At 46.8% G+C, this 14,624-nt stretch overlaps 1 protein-coding gene across 1 annotated transcript in view; it reads left to right on the top strand.

Annotated features, from left to right (window-relative positions):
- Positions 1 to 14,624, top strand: part of SLC22A17 (solute carrier family 22 member 17) — a 94,436-nt gene that overhangs the window by 18,537 nt on the left and 61,275 nt on the right. The window contains exons 3-6 of the mRNA XM_086923708.1: positions 7,923 to 8,026; positions 9,439 to 9,593; positions 10,870 to 11,035; positions 12,355 to 12,500. Coding sequence (XP_086779834.1) covers positions 7,923 to 8,026; positions 9,439 to 9,593; positions 10,870 to 11,035; positions 12,355 to 12,500 — 571 coding nt within the window. The remainder of the gene's footprint in view (positions 1 to 7,922; positions 8,027 to 9,438; positions 9,594 to 10,869; positions 11,036 to 12,354; positions 12,501 to 14,624) is intronic.

The following is a 14,624-nucleotide window of genomic DNA, read 5'->3' as shown; positions in this document are numbered from 1 at the left end:
ACTGTCGTGACGCCAGGACAGTCCACAATAAATCTGGACTGTCCGGGTAAATCCAGGGCGTCTGGTCACCCTATCCCAGTGAGTATTGGCAAAAACATGGTATAATTCGTCCCAATTCATAAAATCAACATGTTTCTGCCTAAATTATACCAGAGGTGTGGATGCATTCACCAGGACCAAAAACCTCTCTACTAATATGAATAATCAAAAGAAGATTAGTAAAAGGAAAATTGTACAACCAGCGAAGGCTAATTAAACTCTGGATTTCACTGTGTTTCTGAACCTGTATTAATTTGAAGCTAGAAAACCAGCAGTTTAGATGACACAAAATAAGCCTGTGTTAGATGATAACATGTACGATTCTTCAGTTGTGGATACCGCAGTCACATGTGTACCACAGATTAACGTGACAAGTGCACACAATATTCTCTGTAGCTCTCCCTCATCAACACCCCCTCCCACCTCCAAAGCAGGCTGGTGAGTGGATCACCACTTCCAGTTGGGATTGCGCCTCAACTGTGCTTGGCAGACAGGGCAATGATGAATCTAAGTTGGGCACCCAGGAAGGGGCAAGGGAAGATCCATGTACAAAAAGTCAAAACCATCATAATCAGAGCGTACTATTAAACATCAACATTTTGTTCATTCAATAATGACTGGTAATATGGCAGAAAGTAATGTTGGACTCACAAAATTTGAATTACAGAGTGCTTGGCAATGTTAGAAGTGCAAAAAGACAACGAAGGCCCGATAGCGACAGTCATGATCTCTGGAGTCAAGGAGGTGGAGGGTCTATCTTGTATTTTTCATGCCACCAGGCCACGGTGCTTAATGAGACGCAGAAGAGAGAGTTGCCACATGCGTGGTCACTAATTTAGAAAGAAGCGTGTGCCGCCCATACAGTAGCGGTGACGTCATTCACATATATCATGTCACATGCCATAATGTTTAAATAAGCTTTGTGAGGGACGTTTTTTAATCCTATTGTGTAGACCCTTTAATGTATCCTATTACAGCATATTGAGAGGGTGTGGGGCTGCATGTGTTGCAGAGGAATAGGTGTGATCATGTTACCTACAGAACTTGGACATATATGTTCCTACTCTTTAAGAGTTACCATCCTAGAGCCCTCAGACAACTTTCTGGTAAGACCGTTCCTCCGACTCAGAAGAATGTTTTCCAACCTGCATACCTTTGAGGCTCATGCTTATCTATTGAGAGAACAACTACTGCTGAGATCAAATACCCAATAACTAGTTGACTGAGTTATAAAAAGAGTCTGCAACGACGATAGAATTGCACTTCATGAGACCCACAATAAACTTGCCTCAGAGCGACTAGTCTGTATTAATATTTTTTTCGGTTTATCTAATGATCTCAAGAAAGCCATCCATAAAAACAGGCACATTCTCAATACAGTACGGATGACCCTAGATAGACCACTTTTTGTGTCCAAACATAGTCACAACTTGAAAGACTTTTTAATACACATCATATCAAGGCAGGCTTCTTTTAACTCCAAAGTAACCGTGGCAACTGTGGAGTTTGAACCTTTACAGAGCAACAAACTAATCATGAGTTGGGTTACACCCATTTTGGGAACTGCATAGGTTCACTAACTGCAACAGTGAGGGTGTTGATCTGTTCACCTGCCTCTGTGGTTTACAATGCGTAGGGAAGACTGCTAGAAAGATCAAGACCCGGATAACAAAACACAGGAGCAATATCGGATGTAGACGTTCCACAATCAAAATAGAAATACATTTCTTACAGTTGGGTCATAATGTAAATGACATTAGCTGGATGGCCATCGAAAAACCCAGACCTCCATGTCATGCAGATGATTCCAGTCATTCCCTGTTCTTGAAAGAACAGAGTTGGGTGTTCAGGCTCCTAATGCACATAGGCCTCAACAAGGACATTTCATTAACATCCCTATTTAAATCAATTAAAATATCCTCTTTTTTTATCTTTTCATCCTTGACTGTCGTTGGCAGGCTTCTGGTTATACGTCCACGTTCTGCTGATAACATGATCATACCTATTTTGCGAAACATGCTACAGTATGAGTTACTTACCTTCGGTAACAATGTATCTGGTAGAGACGTTGTCTAGCTGCACATTCCTTAACTTAGAATATCCCCAGGCGTCAGACTGGATCCAAAATTTATTTTGCAGCAGCACCTCTGCGTGCCAGGGGATGGAGCCACACGACCCTGCCCTGACGTCGTCCACGTACGTGATGTCAGCTAGGTCATATAAGTCCCTCCCAGCGCGCTGACTTCAGTTTTCTTCGGAAAAACGTTTCCGCGGCACAACGTGAAGCCACCAACAAAAACAGTGAAAGTATGAGAACAGTGTGCAATGGATGAAAAATCATTAAATAAAGAAAAATGGATGGTGCAAGGCACCATTATAGAAGACAGAACTAGACTGTCTACATAGAAGTGAAAGCCATGAGAAAGAACCCCGCAAGCGAAGCAAAGCTCCTCCCAAAGTGTAACAAGGAAGAATATCTCGACAGAAATAGACTGTCATTATCATGTAGAACTATGCCGTCCAGCAAGAACAGAGCACAGAAAGAACAACAGTCTACTGCAGAAAAGTAGGAAAGACTGGCACTTCCCCTACAGTAATGGAGGTGTGAAACTTCACAACCGATCCCCAAAGAGGACGACTAAAGAGGAACCCAGGACCCTGAGTCAACAGAGAAGGCGGAAGAAGGGGAAGGTAATAGGAGAGGAAAATGAACCTTGTAGCAAAGGTGAATCAATAGGCACCATATTACATGAAGAAGCCCCTAGAGGAAATTAACTGTACATGGAAATTCTGAAAGGGATGCAACTATGTGAACTCCCCTAAGAGAAATACCAATGTCACCTGAAAGAGGCCAGTGGAGAACACCACTCGGCAAGGTCCTCGCAGAACGAGGAGGCTGGTTGGGCGTTAGGGATATGCGGCTAGACAACGTCTCTACCAAATACATCGTTACCGAAGGTAAGTAACTCGTACATCTGATAGACATCCAGCTGCAGATTCCTTAACTTAGAATAGATCCCACAGACATACCCCAGGAGGGAGGTGGGTCTGCGACAGGACAATAGAACGCTTCAAGCATCTGAGCCAGAAACCTAGTGACGGACAATGGGTAAAGCTGTGGCGGAACAGCCAGACAGCACCCCAAGCAGCTCGGAAGAGCAGAGATAACAGGATTCAAGACATCCCAAAAATGCCAGAATGACACCACACCATACCCGTATAAGGATGACCAGCAGAAACGACACTACCCATACCAGAACAAAGGAAGAGAGAGAGAGAGGAAAAAGGGACCACTCTCAGCTTAATGATGCACTATATGGACCCCGGCCAAAGGACGAGAGAACATGAGAGATGAAACCAGAACCTACTAGAACAGCCTATGGAAAGAACGAAGAGCTTCTGCCAAGAACCAATGGGTAAGAGGTAGAAACTTGAGTAATACTTTGAGTACAACAGGCAGGTACAAGAAACACGCCAAGTGCACACACAGTCCCAAAGGGGGAAACAAGGGTGAACAACAGCAATGTAAAACCCCTGAAGCAGGCCACTAACGACACATGCAGCAGGCAACCGGTCACAGAGAACTTAAAGTGGCATAGCTAAAGAAAGCATAAGACTGCCCGACCGGGAAACATGAATGCCAACAGAAGAATGAACGAACGAATACAGACATGTAGGGAGTAGACCAAGGACAACTGCCATCAGAAGAGCTGCCCTCAGGCATAGCTGATATAACAGTAGGATGATACCTAGTAAAGAGGCACATCTGAAAGAAAGGGCAGTAGAGGTATAAAAAGCACCACATAGAAATGTGGGAAGAGTCTCAGAATCCAAGACCAAACCCTCCAACTAGAGGAAGGTAAGATAAGTACAGTATCCGAGCACTAAGACAAAGAGCAGTCGCAAAACTGGGAAACCACCCCAGGAAGTAGAAGCAAGGAGGAACCTTATAGGTAAGTTGCAACGACTCAGAAATGCCTCCCCCCCCACAACACACATGGGGACATAGGTCCAGACCTCGCAACTTCGCAAAGAGGTGGCGACCCGAGAAATGGAAAGCCATGGCAGCTGGCATGTATACATACATGCATAACATCGAAATCTGTATAGACCGAACTAGCCAGAAGCATGGAACATGTCTATACTAGATCATACCCAGCACAGTAAGGGCAGGCATGAGCCAATCAGAAGAGGGGATCATGGAAAAACAGCGCATTGGAGCATACAGGTTCCCCAGGCCCTTTTGAGGCAAGCAAAGCTATATAATAGCATACAAGTACCCCACATGGAGTATGCACATCCCAAATATTGGGGAACACCTCTTAGGGCAATAAAGCCAAGCCAAAGAGCGCAGTAACAAACTGAACCCGGGAAAGATGAGTCCCGAGCCCCACGACATTACCGAGCTTAGCCACTGACTCAATACCACAGTCAGAGGACCAGACCTAGTAACCCGTAGAACACTGCCACAGCAGGTCAACAGTTAGCAGACAGCAAAACGCATCCAGGGGATGTCAATAAAAGGGTAATTTCCCTTGTAGAAAAGAAGACGTAAAGGCTCACAGCCCATGCTAAACGTAGAGCTCATTGAAGGGATGCGAAATGAAAAAGTACCACCAGGGAAAACAGGTCCAGGAGGACCTAAGTGGGAGGACGAAAGCCCACAAGGAGCCGTTGAACCGCCGACTCGGCGTGAACATCAAATAACAAAACCCGATCAAAGGGTAAGTCAACCAGTTGTTCCCTGATATTTTGAGGGAAGACGCTATCTCTCAACCAAGCGTGGCGCCTTAAGGCAACAGAACCCGCCATAGCTCGGACTAAATAATCCGCTGCATATGGGGCTGAACGTATTGTGAATTCGGCAACATCGCGGCCATCCCCGAGGAGGTGAAGGAGATCAACGCGAGCGCCTTCAGATGTGGTAGGAAGCAAAGACTCCGCAGAGTCCCACAGGGCAGAGGTAACCCGAGCCAAAACACACACTGTATTTTAAGACCGCAGGGCTGCACTAGTGGATGCAAAGATGTTCCTACCCCATGACTCAAGCCAACTTGACTCCCGAGAGGGAGGAAGCGTTAGAGGTGGCAGGGAGGGGAAATCAGTCTGCAACAGAAACCCCTGCACATCAGGATGTACAAAGAGGCACACAGGGTCGCGTGGAGCTGGGCCGTGGCGGTGCAAAAGTGAACGAGCCACCGGGTCACCTGAAGCAGGCCGCACGAGGCACCCAAGAGGGCATCATAAAGGGAAGCCTCAAAGAACAGAAGCGGCTCCACGTTGCCGGACCCACGGTGAAGGACCTCAAGCAAGTGGACAGAGGGGCAGAAGGGGGTTGCATATTTAAAATGCGCGAGGGCAATGAGACTAGTCTTAAAAAGGCTGCACCAGCCTCGGTAGCCCTCCTCGGAGGGGCCAACAGCTCATCAGTGGGGGAGGGTTGTAAGCTGACCATCCTCAAACATTGAGGGTGTGACCAATGCCCCACGTAAGGGAGCCCCATTGAAAAATGAGGATCCTGCCGGGGCTCCTGGGCAGGGGACGAGCATCCCGGCTCTGGGAGTTCCTGAGGAGGCTCCATAAATTCCAAGGGGGGCACTGGTAACAGTACCTCCGGCGACGCCGGAAGTGAGGGCGGCGTTGAACTCTCACCATAGAAGAGTCCAGACTCTGCGTCGACACGGCACCAAAACAACAGGTGTTGGCGCCCATCGTGCCTCGTCAGACGTCGACTCAGCTGCATCTGGCGTTGCGTCTGGAACGAAACCAGGACAAGTTCCCCTTCGGAAGAAGGAGAAGGCGCCGGTGCCGGCGAGGCCAGCTTACGGCGCCATTCCGGCACTGACTCCACCTCATCCAAGACAGGCTCCGATTCAGGAGAAAGGAGCGGAGGCGGAGCTGAGGAGGCGAGCCTCCAGCGCTGGAACGGCACCGACCCCGGCTCTGGACAGGCGGCCCCCTGCCCGGAAGCCCGGGTGTGCCCAAGCCAGGGCTATGAGCACCGGCAACCACCTGCGGTGCCACAGGGAGCCCAGCGGGGCTATGCGGCACGGCAGAGCTGCCTTGTGTCGTATAGGGGGATCGGGTTGGGCCGCACCCTGACGACTCCACGTGGACCTAAGAGGGGGACCCGGCCGCACCGCACCCTAACGATACCACATCTCCGATGTTCCCTTGGAGCAAATGCTCAATAGGCGCCGGGGGTGAACCCACCGGCGAGTCCGTCGGGGACCCCACAAGAAGCGGAGGCCCCGAGGATGCCCCAGGAACGGGAGAGGACCCCAGAGAGGCCTTCAAAGCCTTAGCATATGCCTCCATCTGGGCCCAAGTTGCCCCCTCACCTGGAAAGGGCGGATAAAGGGAGGGCAACTGTCGGGAGCGCACGTCCGTAACGTTCCGGGAACCAGTGCCCCTGACAGCAGATGAAGGAGAGGTCGAAGACCTTGGCGACAAGCGCCTCGACTTACCAGGTGGTGAACTAAGGCCCGAACCCCAGAGGGCGATCGATGGCTGAACTGGACAGTAGAGGGACCTGCTGTGGACGAAGAGGCCAGGTGACGAGATGACTCCGACCGGGACAACCGTGTCGATTGAAGCTTCATACGGCGCTCCCGCCGAGACTTCAGTTTCAGACGTTGGCAGGCTTCGCAGTCTGTGGAGTCATGGTGCTCGCCCAGACACCACATACAAATAAGATGCGGGTCTGTCGCGGACATCTGCTGCGAACAGGAATTGCAAGTTTTAAAGCCAGAAGGCATCACACACTGTTCTCTACGCGAAGCGTCAAAAAGGAGGCCTGAAAACAGGCCAGAGGAACCACTCACTCCGGATCCGCGTTGCACACGGAAAAGAAGGAAAACAGACGTCAGCGCGCCGGGAGAGACTTATATGACCTCGCTGACGTCAGGTACGTGGACGACATCAGGGTGGGGTCGTGTGGCTCTGTCCCCCAGCGCGCAGAGTTGCTGCTGCAACATTTTTTCTGGATCCAGTCTGACGCCTGGGGATATTCTAAGTTAAGGAATCTGCAGCTAGATGTCTCTAACAGATAAACCCACTCACTGCTCTATTAGGAGATATAGCAAGGTCTACAGACTACGATTAAAACCTTCCTTCACCAAGGCTTCTATGAACATTACGGCATCAGGCATGCAATGGGACTAGATATCCTTCAACCCCGTTTACATTGGGACTTGAATGACGCCACTGCTACTGCACAGGCTGCATACTCTTCCTTATAGCCTGATCGGGCTTGAGGCAAGTATTTCCTCTGGTTCTCGGACAGCCCTGTGGCCCAGCGGTATAAAAAATAGAAGGTAGGTCCTCCGCCATCAGTTTAGAGACCATAAAAGACCCTCTTGGGCTTCCGTTGTTCTATTTGGCAACAGACCATCCAGCAGTTAGGACGTCTTTCTGAACTCGTAACAATGCAGAGGACTCAGTAATTCAAATCTTGTGAGTCCACCTTTACTTTTTGCCATAGGATGCATACTACTACTCCTTAATGATGACCACACAGAATGAACAAAAAATTGTGTTTCTCCTTATGATGGTTTTAACTTTTACAAAGCTTTGAACACCTCATGAGTTCCCCTCCCTTAAAGGTTGTAGAATTCACCAACACCACACTTAAGTTGGTATAAGGAGGGGCCTGATGAAGAGGCATGCCACCCCAGGGTAGGTGAGGCTTACAGACTTTAAATTATTGTGACTGACACATTGCAAACAGACTATCCTCTCCTCCAATAACTGACCACAACCGCTTATTGTGTTGTATTATTTTGACTGTACCTTACAATTGCTCTGGCTGCTACTATAGAGCTGGTGAAATGTTGACATGTAACACTAACTCATATTAACACCCTTATGTGTTTTTGCAACAGTGGAATCTGGTATGCAGCCAGTACTGGAAGGCGCCTTTAGAGGAGGTGTGCTTTATCATTGGGTTTCTGGCCGGATTCCTCATCTTGGGATTCTCTGCTGACCGGTAAGAGAGGGGGAGGCCGCTGTTGGATAAGAAAGACTGTGTAACAATGAGAGAGAGAGTGCCTGCTGTATAGGTATAATATTTATGCTGCTCATTGCTCTAGAAAAAGAACACTTCGATTGGTGCTTGCTTCACTCATGAACAGGAATGTGGTCTATAAAGTGGTAAAAATGGAGATTGCCTCTGACCTGGCTCTTTTCTTGCACCTAGATGCACTCTCTTCTCTTTGCCTGCTGACGGCTCCTATGCTACAGCGCCAGGACACTCCTCGGAGTAACAGTTGCGCTCTATAAATCATTTACATAGACATAATGCGAAGCTTGAATCAAAATCTTCTAGATATCCATCAGAACGCAAAAATGACACTCCACTTTCTTTTGGGATCTTCTCACATCGTGGGTATTGGCTGTGTCAATCCCGTCATTATGTAAAGGGTATCCTAGTACTAGAAATGCTAAGGGATGCACCTTGTCTGGATTGCTAGAAGGTTGCAATCAAGCAGCTTAAACAGACATTTGCAGTTGTGTAAATATCTTGCCTTACTGTTTTATCCTCCTTGTTCCAACCACATGCCTGACTAAGGTTACTTTAAGCAACTGATCACTTAATTTCCCTGGGTACTACCAGCAGATAGAACATTTTGACCCTTCACAGGCCCTAGCCAAAACAGCACACGCTCAATAAGATAGCAGTAGTTTCCCAAAAGGCTCCAGTCGTTAGTGATCAGAAAGTGATCAAATCTTTTAGTTACCTACGACACCATTTTCCAAATGTTGCCTCAGCAGACCTGGAGGACGCTGTTCCTCTTGACCTTGGAAGCAGGGAATTAAGTTAGTGGTCCCCCCTTTGCCTCTTTCCTTTTACCTCGTTTTTCATAAGCATGATACTCTTAACAGTGGCATCGCTATAATACACAGCACTTCTATGTTTGATTACTGTAGAAAAAGTGTTCTGGAATATGTTTTAACCATAGTTTAGTTCTTCAGTCAACTTTCTTGGGTAGTTTCTGCTTTTGACTCTCAAAATCTTCTCTGACAATAGTAAAAGGTCTCTTGAATCCAGGACGCAGATATTCAAATATCAGTAACAATAGTTGTTTTATATTGCAAATTCATCTGTTTTGGTTCTAGTGTTACTCCTTTCCTTGCTCTTGTTTGGGCTGCTCCTGTGTTTTGTGGTAGAGGTAACCACTGGCTCTTTCTGTGGATGATATCCATCAAACCATCTTGGCCCTGATATCTGAGGTGCTAGGCAGAAATTGTTCCAGTATGGTCATGTTTGTAGAAGGGACCATGTCTTGAGTGCTGCTGTGTTCGGATATGAGAATGTTGGACATTCCTCTCCCTTATCCTCTGTTTTCATTAGATTTCTTCCTTTCTCCCTCCACTTCCCACTCCTTTTGCACTATCTAGGTTTGGGAGGCGTCAAACCTTCTTCCTTTCGCTTGTGCTGGCGGTGCTGTGCGGGACGCTGTGTGCACTTGCTACCTCGCCTGCCATGTTCATCCTGACGAGGTTCTTCCTTGGCACCATGCTGGCTGGAATCTACCTCTCGCTCTACGTCATCCGTAAGTTGGAGCCAATAGGTACCTTACTGTTTGTAGACTGAGAGCACTCCAGTTATGGACAGTGCTATCTGGGGGAAAAGCATACTCCGATTTGACCTCGATCCAGATGGAGTTTCTCCTCAATAATAACACCGGAGGGAAGTTATTGCTCCATATTATCCTTCACAGACAAATCAAGTTATTACTTGGCTGACCCTGACTCACACAAATGGTCCTTCTTGCCAGTTCCTTATGTTCCAACCTACCTATTCCCTGTCTTTGATGCTCCTAATTCCCACTCTGAAGCCACTCTCTGCACGTACCCTTTTTCGGGGGCCTGGAACTGCCATCAAACCCACACTTCCTCATTTGAATTATAATTATCCTTCACTACCTGTTTTCCCTCCACTTTCCAGATGTAGTAAAACTATTTAATAAGGTTTGTTGCCTACATTTCAGCCAAACCTTCATAAGGACATTATCCTTTTATCATATAGAATGTATTCTGCAGGAAATGCTTCCTGCTCTGAGCTTAAGAGAAATGCCAAAAAGACCCCCCAAAAATAGGTAAACTCATTGTGTTCATCCCTTTCCCATAGCAAGGTTATTTCCTTGCTGCCAGGTCCAATCAGAGGTTGTTTCTGTCTATTAATATCTTTCATAGGTAGAATTGCTTGGCTGTTAATGACCTTTAAAGACAGCATTTCATGCACCAATGTTTTCTTACAAAGAGCATTTCATGGTTTCTGGAACATGTCAGTTATTTTCTCACAGTTAATGGATTTCATAAAGGATTGTTTCAGACTTTTAAAGCCACTTGTGTATATATATGCAAGATCTTCCCTTAAATACCTTCAAGTTTCTATCTGATACTAGCACTCTGGTTAGACCCTGCCAGTCCATACGCTATGCAATGGGTAGTTTCTGGAAATAAATGCCTAATATAAACATCACATCTTGAAGAGTTTTTTTTGCCGTAATGTCTCAACAAGAGGCTAAAAAGTGTAATTTAACACCCAGTTGGAGGGCCTTTTCCTGGTGCTTTAAAGCAGGCTTGAGTAGAACCTCCCCACCAGTTTATGGCCATTGTAAGGTTTACTTCCTGGCTGTAATTAAGACGCTGTGATAAGAGTCCTAATTGCAGCCAGGATGCACTTCTTGGCACCTATTTCTTGGTTAGTAACGCCCCTCAGAGAAGTTTCTTGTGTGAGTTTGTTTTGCTTCCCTTAAGCCTCCCTAGTTATGCCCTTTGTTTTCTACAACTCCTTCAGACCCATTGTTTTCTCTCTGTTCTTAGGGCTGGAACTCTGCCGCCCAAGCCAACGCCTCACTGTCACCGTGGGGGCTGCTTTGGTCATGATTGCTGGGCAGTTCCTGTTGCTTGGACTGGCTGTAGGTTGCAAGGACTGGAGGGTGTTGCAGGCTGCGATCACTGCACCGCTGGCAGTCTTTTTACTGTATGGGTAAGACTATCTTACATTTCAATTTCTGGATGAACCAACCATGGCACTATGAGTCCCTCCTGTGACTGGGTGAGCACGTATTGCCCCCTCAGTGGCTAATTAACTGTCTTCCCAACATTTCTGGATGAGCTAATGTCATCAGCCCAACACTGATCACACCCTCCAACACTCCATATCTGGATTAGGACACACTTCAGGTCTAGGACTGGATAATTCCCTGTCTAAATCTATTACTGCAGGAACCAGTCTTCCTTATGATGACTTCATGTGTCTTCCTCTCTCGACTATCGCTGACCGAACCTCCTGCTCTTCCAGTGACTACATGAGCTACTCTCTCCTTCAAGCCCCTCTACCCTCCTACGAAAACAAGAAGAGCCACATCGCTCAGGACTGGAATCACCATCTTTTTAGTCATTGCCAATCACTGAGTAAGCTGGTGAGGGTATGAAACATTCATGACTGACTAAGCCTCTCTTGGTCATTTCACCTGTGATTTGCTGAGCCTCTCTGTCCTACCTTGGATTAAGTCATTTGTAATGTCTGGAGTGTTTGCTTTCCTCCTCCATTTACTATGTAAATCCCTCTCCCTCAACCATTATTAGAACATTGGAATGTTGGGAGCTCCATTGAAAACAATTGAGTGCTCCGGGCTTATAATGGCTGGTATAAGCCCGGAGCTCCAACATCCCAATGTTTTTGTTCACAGCTCTGGCTGTGAACAAAGGCTTCAGGGAGCCTGAGGGGATTTCAATCCCCTCACGCTCCCTGAATGGCTTTCTTTCATTTCTTGGAACATTCTGCCCTCTAGTGGCAGAATGTTCTAATAGCCTTATAGCCCTTCGTAGCAGGGCTATACCCGCTATTAAAGTCCCACTGCCTTGTTAAAGTCTCTTGCCTTCGGCTCGGCCCTTTAATGCTGCAGCGGGCCTTTAATAGCCGGTATAGCCCGCTAAGGCAGGCTACAAGGCTATATTAGGTGAGATCTCTTCTTGTCCATCACTGGAAGATTGTTTGGCCTCTTGCCATGTCTGGATGAGCCCCTCTCCCTGCTGCCCAAATGAGGTAGCCCCAATTACCCCGTGACTCAAAGAGGCCCTCTCATTCACTTATAAATGTGCCTGTTCTTCTGTCTCAAAATAGAATGGATAAGGCGTAGCCTCTCTGTTTGCACATTCCTAAGTGAACCCCTCTGTTCTATCCATTCCTGGATGGGTTCTCCCCTAGGTGCACATTATCTTTTAACATGACTATCTTCTCTCTTCTTTTCTCTCTTTCCAATCTGTCACACATCTTTTCTTTCTTCTCCACCTTTTTCATAGATTCCCTCATCTCTTCTTGGAGTCTCCCCGTTGGCTGCTGGCTACCCAGAAGATCCCTAAAGCCAAGGCCGTCCTGAAAGTGCTGGTGGAGCGAAATGGACGGGGATTTGAGGGTGTGAGGGCAGACGCAGAGGATGTGTTCTTGGGTAAGGATGAATGTTTCCCTCGCCCTTCCCCAAATAGCGATAGAGTGGAGATTCTCCTACTGGTGTCATGGAAAAGCCGGAAACCAAAGGTTAATACTCTTATCTATATCACTTTATCTCTCTATCTTGGGCTTGGTCGGGTCTGAGGTGTTGCAGCCCAATGATCTGGGCAAGGTTCAGAGAGATCCAACTTACTTGACTGGGATCTGTTCAATTCCCAATGACTTTGCCTCAGTGCTCTGGTGTCCATGCTTCTTTTTTGACCTGTTTCTACCGTGTGTGTCTCAGGTTTAGTTTTAAAATGTCCAACTCCAGTGGTCTGATCTCAGTTTTCTGACACCTAGCTTTACAGCGCTGTGTCCAGGATCTTTTAGGTGTTTTTGAAGGTGATGATATGATTGACTTACTTAACACCCATCTCTCTATACCGTAGTCTTGAAAATGAAATGTTCCACTGAAGTATTCTCAGTCGCAAATGCAACAAAGCAGCTTTGTGTGAGACCTGGCACCAGGGCTGTTGAGTTATTTGGTTCTGACTATGACAACTGGTTAAGTACTTCTGAACAAACTCCCTAAGGCTTACACAAGGAGGTGGTGAGGGTTAGATACTCCTAAATCAGAAAAACATAACTACCTTTAATAACTGAGTATCCCATCAGTGGTAACTTTATAAAGAGAAAACTGAAGTTGTACACATAGAACTCCGTACTATAAAAAAAAGAGCAATGAACAAGGAAAATCAGAGCTGTCTGACTCTTTTCTGACCTGATTTAGGATTCCAAGAACTACTATACTCCATAAGTGCTACATTACTGTGAAGGCCTATAACCAATGCCCTTTAAAGGATAGTGAGTGCTGTCCCCATTTAGTGTGCTAACTGTGTGACGCAATGGTCGCAGTTGAATTCAGTTGGGACTATTTAAAGTGGGCTTGCAAGCAAGATCCTGGCTGTTTATGACAAACTGCACAATCTCAGTGATGCACCGAAAAAAACATACATATGCCACCGCCAGTCAGACTGATGCACTTGAAAGGTAGTTTGTAAGTTGTGTTAACTTGCTGCAAATTCCTTTCTGCAGTTCAAAGTGATAAGTGTTTGATGCGGCCGCACAGAACATGCTACATAACCTCGCCAGTGTGTAATGTTGGCACAGCAGACCACCCAAATATGCAACAGTGTTCCTACACAAAGCCTGGCAAACAAGTTGTTACTAATTGGGGGTAAGGGGGGCTGTGAAGTGAGGAAGGCAGCACTCCGAGCAGATGTCAGGGACACACTCCAGTGAGTCAAAAACCTGAGGGGGCTTCAGTAGAGGACTGCAGCTGAAAATTACCAGTTTCCCTGCACGATTCACTATATTTCTGAAACTGCGTTTTGCGGTTGGAGATTGATGGCTTTTTGGGTGTCTGGGATCATAGACTCAAGACACTGCAACACCTTCAGCAAGGACAGTACTAGTGACCAGGATCAGGGGTTCAAATCGGCATTTTCATTCAGCATTTCCACAACTGCACTATTGGATTAGGACCGCTTTGCGGCAGCGGTCACACAGCCTTTTCACATGCACACAAATCCCAACCCTATGTAAGTGAAAGTCCAACGTATGACGAGTGGTAGAACGTTTTATAAAGGAGACCAGTAAAATGTCTTGTCCGGTCATTAACATAGGGCTACCTCCACCAGTACCACAAACCGTGGAAACAGAGGACAGTATCACTCTCCGGAAGAGGGTAGACTTTGGGTGCCTACCTTTACTTCAAAGCACTCCTCTGGTGTCTCCGTTCATGTTATCTGAAGGCCCTGCAGTGAGCTCACATGATTGTTGTACTCACTATGAAAAATCATAAAACAATAAGAGATTTCAGCGAGAAAGTGAGTTAGAAAATGATAGCATGTTCTCAGGAACCAAGTAGGGAAATTCCCTTTCCAACAGACGCCCCTCTCAAAACAGAACGGCTTGAACCTAGTCCCCAGTTGTAGGCGCTCTGACACACAGATTAGTGCATTTTCATGTGACAATCCTCATTTACGCTCCACAGTAGAGTCCAGTACCTTTAGGGACATGAAGCTCAAGAGCAACTTGAGGTTTTCATCTTTAATTGCCATCAGCCATATGAGGAATT

The sequence above is a fragment of the Lissotriton vulgaris genome, chromosome 5, assembly GCF_964263255.1.
Source record: "Lissotriton vulgaris chromosome 5, aLisVul1.2, whole genome shotgun sequence".
Lineage (NCBI taxonomy): Eukaryota > Metazoa > Chordata > Amphibia > Caudata > Salamandridae > Lissotriton > Lissotriton vulgaris.
Note: the sequence above shows the minus strand (reverse complement) of the source record. Positions and strands in the feature narration are given on the sequence as shown.